A 9,287-nucleotide genomic window follows, 5' to 3' on the forward strand; every position below is an offset into this window, starting at 1 on the left:
GGCTCTCAATCACCACCATTACGGAAATCATATCTACCCAGTTCCACGGGGTAAGACTTGTTAAGAAATTGAACTGAGTATACTCATGCAACTTCAGACTGACGGACAGACAGGAAGCACATGAAAGACAAAATAAACTGGCCCACTGGAGTCAGTTTTCTACCTCCCTGTCTACCTTTGAAACACTGAACAAGCACATTGAGGTCCCAATTCAGTGAGGGCACCCAACTTTGGGTCACCGATGTGCTGCCTATTGGTTTTATCTATAGGGCTCACCAAGTGCCAGCGGGTGTATTATCCCAGCATTATTTAAATAATACCTTGGCATTATTTTGGTAGCATGCTTTTATTTTTCCAAAGTGCTTTCACATCAGTTATCTCATTTTATCCTCACACCCTTCCTTGATAAGGGGAGAGGCAGGCATTGTCATCCCTACTTTACAGTTGAGGACTCTGAGGTACAACAAGGCTACGTGACTTGCCCAGGGCCACAGAGCACATCAGTGCATCAGGGCATAAAGTGGATTGGGCTGACTGACTATGGAAACCATTGAGGAGTTATTTCCGATAAGGAAGGAGACTTCAAGGTAAATGCGGAGAATAGCCTTCTGTTGTCCTGCAGGGGTTTGTCCCCATCTTTCCAAATTTTAGGTGTGCGCGTTTATTTCTGTGAATAGATTGGGCACCCCACCAATCTATCAATCATATTTCTTGAGTGCGTACTGTGAGAAGAGCACTGTACTAAACACTAGGGAGAGTACAATATAACAGAATTGGGAGACATGATTGATTCTGTCTCATCTGACTACATCGCATCCATCCTCAGCATTTAGCATAGTGCTTGGCACACAGTAAGCACATATGCTACAATTGTACAAATGCTACAATTATTATTATGGAATTCTAGGGAGTACAGAATTGCTCTCTCCTTCAATAAATGTACATCATAATAATAAAAATAACTGTGGCACTTATTAAGTGCTTACTATGTGCTGGGCACTGTAGTAAGTGCTGCGGCAGATATAAGCAAATCAGGTTGGACGCAGCCCCTGTCCCACGTGGAGCTCACAGTCTCAATCCCCATTTTACAGATGGGGTCACTGAGGCATAGAGGAGTGAAGTGCCTTACCCAAGATCAGAGCAGCCAAGCGGCGTTGCCAGGATCAGAACCCTGGTCCTTCCGATTACCAGACCCATGCACTATCCACTATGCCATGGGAGAGGAAACCAGATGTGTGCTTGAAAAATATATTCTGATCTTGGTTTAGTTCACATTAGTTCACATTCAAAGTAAGGTAAATTACAGGTCAGGGTGAGTCCGGCATTTCTGTGCCACCTACCTTAGAATGGCAAGGTTAGGAGGCGGATATGGAAGTAAGGGAGGTGACAATGGCTTGATCCATCTGCCCCTCCTAAATCCCATACCATTTCCCCAATGAAGCTTATTCAACTTTCAACTCAATCACAGCACGTTAAAAATGAGGTAAAGCGTATGGTCAGTCTCATACACACAAACATACCTCCTTCAGAAACCGTTCAAACTGTTCATCAAGTTCTTCTTTGGAATAACCGGCCATAATTACCAACTGCTAGTTGAACTCAAAAGGATTTACACAATAGGACACCTAGAGAGAGGGAGAAACAGTGTTACAAGCAATTATATATACCAAAAAATAGCAAATCAAACTGGCTCACAAGTGAGCCACAAAGGTGACTAAAAATAAACACACAGCAATTTTTCTTAGGCACACACGTCCACCATGAAATATAGATGTGGACACCTGTGAACAAAACATCGTTCCTTTTTCTCACACAATCGATCCCTGGTAATTTTTGAGTGCTTACTGCTGCTTTGAGCACTCTACTAAGTGCCTGGGAGAGTGCCCAGGGCTTAGAATAGTGCTTTGCATGTAGTAAGCGCTTAACAAATACCATTATTATTATTATTTTAGACTGTGAGCCCACTGTTGGGTAGGCACTGTCTCTATATGTTGCCAACTTGTACTTCGCAAGCGCTTAGTACAGTGCTCTGCACACAGTAAGTGCTCAATAAATACGACTGACTGATTATTAACAGAGTTGGTAGATATGTTCCCTGCTCACGAAGAGCTTACTGTCTCGAGGGGGAGATGGACATTAATATAAACAGTAATAAAAACTGTGATATCTGTTAAGCGCTATTGTGTGCCAGGTGCTGGGGTGGATATAAGCAAATGAGATCGGACACAGTCCCTGTCCCACTTGGGGCTCACAGTCTCCATCCCCGTTTTACAAGATGAGGGAACTGAGGCACAGAGAAGTGACTTGCCCAAGGTCACTCAGCAAAGTGGCAGAGCTGGGATAAGAACCCAGGTCCTACTGACTCCCAGGTTCATACTGTATCCACTAGGCCAAGCTGATTACTGTGCCCTGAGCACTGTACTAAGCACTTGGAGAGCACAATAAATCACTCATAGACAAAAACATAGAGAAGCAGCGTGGCTCAGTGGAGATCCCGGGCTTTGGAGTCAGAGGTCATGGGTTCAAACCCCGGCTCTGCCAATTGTCAGCTGTGTGACTTTGGGTAAGTCACTTAACTTCTCTGGGCCTCAGTTACCTCATCTGTAAAATGGGGATAGAGACTGTGAGCCCCACGTGGGACAACCTGATCACCCTGTAACCTCCCCAGCGCTTAGAACAGTGCTTTGCACATAGTAAGCGCTTAATAAATGCTATTATTATTATTATTTGGGAGATAGATAGCCACTTGATAGCTGTGTGACTTTGGGCACGTCACTTAACTTGTCTGGGCCTCAGTGACCTCACCTGTAAAATGGGGATGAAGACTGTGAGCCCCACGTGGGACAACCTGATCACCTTGTATCCCCCCCAGCGCTTAGAACAGTGCTTCTAGACTGTGAGCCCACTGTTGGGTAGGCACCGTCTGTATATGTTGCCAACTTGTACCTCCCAAGCGCTTAGTACAGTGCTCTCGCACACAGTAAACACTCAATACGATTGACTGCTTTGCACATAGTAAGCACTTAATAAATGCTATTATTATTATTAGGGAGCCACTTGAGAGCTGTGTGACTTTGGGCAAGTCACTTGACTTGTCTTGGGCCTCAGTGACCTCACCTGTAAAATGGGGATGAAGGCTGTGAGCCCCACGTGGGACAGCCTGATCACCCTGTATCCCCCCCCAGCGCTTAGAACAGTGCTTCTAGACTGTTAGCCCACTGATGGGTAGGCACTGTCTCTATATGTTGCCAACTTGTACCTCCCAAGCGCTTAGTACAGTGCTCTGCACACAGTAAACGCTCAATACAACTGATTGCTTTGCACATAGTAAGCACTTAATAAATGCTATTGTTATTATTAGGGAGCCACTTGATAGCTGTGTGACTTTGGGCACGTCACTTGACTTGTCTTGGGCCTCAGTGACCTCATCTGTAAAATGGGGATGAAGACTCTCCCCCTCGTCCACCTCTCCACCCCCCCATCTTACCTCCTTCCCTTCCCCACAGCACCTGCATATATGTATATATGTTTGTACAGATTTATTACTCTATTTATTTATTTATTTATTTTGTACATATCTATTCTATTTATTTTATTTTGTTAGTATGTTTGGTTTGTTCTCTGTCTCCCCCTTTGAGACTGTGAGCCCACTGTTGGGTAGGGACTGTCTCTAGATGTTGCCAACTTGTACTTCCCAAGCGCTTAGTACAGTGCTCTGCACACAGTAATAGCTCAGTAAATACGATTGATGATGATGATGATTGATGATGACTGTGAGCCGCACGTGGGACAGCCTGATCGCCCTGTATCCCCCCCACCAGCGCTTAGAACAGTGCTTTGCACATAGTAAGCGCCTAATAAATGCCATCATTATAATGATGATGATGAAAACGCTGTGGACGAGGGAGGAGGCCGCCTTGGTCCCTCCCGCCCGGGGCCCAACTTGCCTCTGAGGCGGCTTCATCTCGGGTCCGGGGCGTTACCATGGAAACCGTCCTAACGGCCGGCGCGTAGGCGAGGGGCGGCCACGTGACCCGCGGGAACGCTCCCCATTGGCCGCCGCGCCGAGGTCGGGCGATCACGCGGACCCCACGTGACCCGCGACGGGGCCACGTGACCCCCCGGTTGTCACGTGACCGCGCGCCGGCCCTCTAGGCTGCGGCCCTGCCTTCGCCCCAAGCCCCTGCTCTGTTAGACCAGTGTTTGACACATATTCATCAATCAATCAATCAATCGTATTTATTGAGCGCTTACTGTGTGCAGAGCACTGTACTAAGCGCTTGGGAAGTACAAATTGGCAACACACAGAGACAGTCCCTACCCAACAGTGGGCTCCCAGTCTAAAAGGGGGAGACAGAGAACAAAACCAAACATACCAACGAAATAAAATAAATAGGATAGAGATGTACAAGTAAAATAAATAAATAAATAAATAAATAAATAGAGTAATAAATATGTACAACCATATATACATATATACAGGTGCTGTGGGGAAGGGAAGGAGGTAAGATGGGGGGATGGAGAGGGGGACGAGGGGGAGATTCACTCAATCGTATTTATTGAGCGCTTCCTGTGTGCAGAGCACTGTACTAAGCGCTTGGGAAGCACAATCAATCAGTCAATAGTATTTCTTGAGCGCTTACTGTGTGCACAGCGCTGTACTAAGTGCTTGGGAAGTACAAGTCGGCAACGCATAGAGACAGTCCCTACTCAACAGTGGGCTCACAGTCTAGAAAATAATAATAATAATAATGATAATAATAATAATAATAATGATGGCATTTATTAAGCGCTATGTGCAAAGCACCGTTCTAAGCGCTGGGGAGGTTCCAAGGTGATCAGGTTGTCCCATGGGGGGGCTCACAGTCTTAATCCCCATTTTACAGATGAAGGAACTGAGGCTCAGAGAAGTTAAATGACTTGCCCAAGGTCACACAGCAGACATGTGGCGGAGCCGGGATTCAAACCCATGACCTCTGCCTCCAAAGCCCGGGCTCTTTCCACTGAGCCTCGCTGCTTCTCTATAATGGCATTTATTAAGCACTTACTATGTGCAAAGCACCGTTCTAAGCGCTGGGGAGGTTCCAAGGTGATCCGGTTGTCCCACGGGGGGCTCACAATCTTAATCCCCATTTTACAGATGAGGTAACTGAGGCCCAAAGAAGTTAAGTGACTTGCCCAAAATCACACAGCTGACAATTGGCAGAGCCGGAATTTGAACCCATGACCTTTGACTCCGAAGCCCGTGCTCTTTTCCACTGAGCCACGCTGCTTCTCTTGTGCTTCTCAAGCACAAGTTGGCAACATCTAGAGATGGTCCCTACCCAACAGCGGGCTCACAGTCTAGAAGATAGTACACGCTTAGCAAATAATAAAGGATAAAAGAATGCATCCGCGCCGTGGGGGGCATTTCCGTGGAGGAGCTTCGCTTATAAATCATAATAACAATAACGATGGTGTTTGTAAAGCCCTTCCTGTGTGCTAAGCACTGTTCTAAGCGCTGGGGCAGATAACAGGGTAATCAGGTTGTCCCACGTGGGGCTCACAGTCTTCATCCCCATTTTACAGATGAGGGAACTGAGGCACAGAGAAGTCAAGTGGCTTGCCCAAGGTCACATGGCAGACAAGCGGCAAAGGCAGGAATAGAACCCATCACCTTTGACTCCCAAGCCCGTGCTCTTCCACTAAGCATGCTGCAATAGACTCCTTATAATGATAATAATTATGGTATTTTGTTAAGCACTTACTATGTTCCAAGCACTGTACTAAGCGCTGGGGTAGATACAGGTATATTGGGTTGGACACATTCCCTGTCCCACATGGGGCTCGCAGTCTCAATAATAGATTGTGGTAATTGTTTAATAATAATAATAATAATAATAATGGCATTTATTAAGTGCTTACTATGTGCAATGCACTTTTCTAAGCACTGGGGGGATACAAGGTGATCAGGTTGTCCCACATGGGGCTCACAATCTTAATCCCCATTTTACAGATGAGGAAACTGAGGCACAGTGAAGTTAAGTGACTTGCCCAAAGTCACACAGCTGACAAGCGGTGGGGCCGAGATTTGAACCCATGACCTCTGACTCCCAAGCCCAGGCTCTCTCCACTGAGCCATGCTGCTTCTTAGCCAAGCACTGTACTAGGCGCTGGGGTTGATACAAGTACATTGGGTTGGACACATTCCCTGTCCCACATGGGGCTCACAGTCTCAATAATAAATTGTGGTACTTGTTGAGCGTGTACTACGTGCCAAGCACTATACTGAACACTGGGGTAGGTTCAGTGCTTAGAACAGTGCTTGGCACATAGTAAGCGCTTAACAAATAACATCGTTATTATTATTATACAAGTTAACCGGGTTGGACACAGTTCCTGTCCCACAAGGGACTCAAACTCTTAATTCCCCTTTTATAGAGGAGGGAACTGAGGCACAGAGAAGTTAAGTGACTTGCCCAAGGTCATACAGCAGACCAGTGGCAGAGCTGGGATTAGAACCCATATCATTTGACTCCCAAGCCCGTGGCTCTTCCGCTAAGCATGCTGCAACAGAGTCATAATAATGATAATAATTATGGTATTTTGTTGAGCGCTTACTATGTGCCAAGCACTGTATTAAGCTCTGGGGTGGATCCAGCACTTAGAACAGTGCTTGTCACATAGAAAGCGCTTAACAAATGCCATCATCATTACTATTATACAAGTTAATCAGGTTGGACACAGTTTCTGTTCCACAGGGGGCTCAAACTCTTAATCCCCATTTTACAGATGATGAAACTGAGGACCAGAGAAGTTAAGTGAGTTGCCCAAGGTCACACAGCAGACCAGTGGCGGAGTCGGGATGAGAACCCAGGTCCTTCTGACTCCCAGAGCCATACTCTATCTACTAAACAGTGTGGCTCAGTGGTAAGAGCCCGGGCTTTGGCGTCAGAGGTCGTGAGTTCAAATCTCGGCTCTGCCAATTGTCAGCTGTGTGACTTTGGGCAAGTCACTTAACTTCTCTGTGCCTCAGTTAACTCACCTGTAAAATGGGGATGAAGACTGTGAGCCCCCCCGTGGGACAACCTGATCACCTTGTAACCTCCTCAGCGCTTAGAACAGTGCTTTGCACATAGTAAGCGCTTAATAAATGCCATTATTATTATTATTACTAAACCATACCACTAAGCCATATAAAAGCATTTGGTTCATATGTATATGGACATTTTTTGAAAAGTTTTAAAAATCGTGTCAAAGTTTGAAGGTGAACGTGCAATAAACGGTCTAAAATTTTTTAACACATTAACTGGACTTATTTATTTATATTTGCCCAAGGGATTAAAATACCACGGGTCACTTATCATTGCCATGCCTCAGTTGGGTACCGATAATTTGCTGCTGACTCATTTTTTTATATTGCATCTACTCTCCCACTCTTAACTATGGCATATTTGCCCGATTGTGTCTGCTGTCTCCAATAGACTATAAATAAGTGCCGGGATCACAATCAGTAAAGTCAGCAACCCATCAATCTGTCCGGTGGTTTTTTTGAGGGTACCCAGTGTAAGCGGCAGCATTTGAGCATTTTCTGCATGCACAGCACTAATTCTAGTTCGTTGAGAAAATCCAACGGATTCCATCAACTCACCTCACCTTGCATACCTGCTCCTTTCACCTATTACTCTTCAACTCTCTCTCTTTGTTCTTTCTGGGCTAATCTAAATGTACTCCTGCCTCCAACCCTTCACCCTGTTCCCAGGGCTTAAAACTCCTTCACCAACATCAATGGTATTTACTGAGCGCTTTCTGTGTCTGCTCTGTACTAGCGCTTGGGAAAACATAACAGAGTTGGCAGACAGGTTCCCTGCCCTCAACAAGCTTATGGTCTCTGATAAACAATGGCCCTTCCCATATTCAAAGCTCCTCTGGAATTCCACTTCTTCTGACATGCTTGCCCAGATTAATTTACAGCACCCTAAATGACATAAACCCCATAAGCCATCTAAAGCACTCATGTACTACTTATACCTATTATCAGCACTTTATATATATATATACCTATACATATATACACACACACACACATATATATGTATATACATATATATGTTTGTTATGGATCTATACATATATACACACACACACACACACACACACATATGTATATGCATATGTTTGTTCAATTCTACATTTGACTACTTTGGAAATACTTATATCAATCAATCAATCGTATTTATTGAGCGCTTACTATGTGCAGAGCACTGTACTAAGCACTTGGGAAGTACAAATTGGCATCACATAGAGACAGTCCCTACCCAACAGTGGGCTCACAGTCTAAAAGGGGGAGACAGAGAACAGAACCAAACATACTAACAAAATAAAATAAGTAGGATAGAAATGTACAAGTAAAATAAATAAATAAATAAATAAATAAATAGAGTAATAAATATGTACAACCATAAATAAATATGTACAACCATATATGCCTGTCTCCCCACATCAAGCATAAATTTCTTATTGGCAAGGGAATATAACTTCTGTTTGGTTCTTTCCAAGCAATTAGCACAGTGCATTGCACCCAATTCAGGACAATCCAGCTACTCCTATTACTCCTACAGCCAACAGAAGTACAAGACTATTACACACCATTATTGCAACATTTCTAGAGTGCTGGTTGATACTGCAAGGCACAACTTACATGCTCTGAGGCTCAGAATTGCTTTCACTTGGTTCCATTTTCACTTCTCTGCAGATGGGGATCAGTCCTGGTCCTGGGGCTCTGATCAGTCACCCAGCGTGGGGACACGCAGGCAGATTCCGTCACAGCGCTTCATCCAAAGGATCCTGAAATCCACATCTCAATTAGTATCCTATTCTACTTTCCATCAGCATTTTTATTCTTCAGTTTAATGTATTGTCTACAGCAAATATTTGATTTATGAATGTTCACAAAAATTTAGTCTTGAATCAGAGATGAGTGAGAATTGTTTGGTGTGTTTAAGGTTTGCTTAAGCTCACCATGCCTTCATGATCCTTTTAGACTGTGAGCCCACTGTTGGGTAGGGACTGTCTCTATATGTTGCCAACTTGTACTGCCCAAGCGCTTAGTACAGTGCTCTGCACACAGTAAGCACTCAATAAATATGACTGATTGATTGATCACATGCCACTCGCATTTGCTAACTTCACCGACTACCTTTTACGAAACAGTGGAGTTAGAAAATGAACATGTTGAAGGTTATATCGTATTTTGTGGTGGTCAAGGCACAAGTAGGGAACTTTTGAAATTTGTTTTCCCTTTAAAA

General features: G+C 44.6%; 1 protein-coding gene across 2 annotated transcripts in view; it reads right to left on the reverse strand.

Annotated features, from left to right (window-relative positions):
* CEP162 (centrosomal protein 162) overlaps positions 1–8,775 on the reverse strand; it is a 54,351-nt gene extending 45,576 nt beyond the window's left edge. The window contains exons 1-2 of one of the 2 annotated variants that reach the window (XM_038761333.1): positions 8,681–8,775; positions 1,521–1,625 (exon numbers count right to left, since the gene is read on the reverse strand). In XM_038761333.1, the coding sequence (XP_038617261.1) occupies positions 1,521–1,577 (57 nt within the window). In that variant the 5' untranslated portion in view covers positions 1,578–1,625; positions 8,681–8,775. The remainder of the gene's footprint in view (positions 1–1,520; positions 1,626–8,680) is intronic. The other variant, XM_038761334.1, reaches the window with a different exon arrangement.
* Positions 8,776–9,287: the final 512 nt, after the last annotated feature.

The sequence above is a fragment of the Tachyglossus aculeatus genome, chromosome 19, assembly GCF_015852505.1.
Source record: "Tachyglossus aculeatus isolate mTacAcu1 chromosome 19, mTacAcu1.pri, whole genome shotgun sequence".
Taxonomy (NCBI): Eukaryota; Metazoa; Chordata; class Mammalia; order Monotremata; family Tachyglossidae; genus Tachyglossus; species Tachyglossus aculeatus.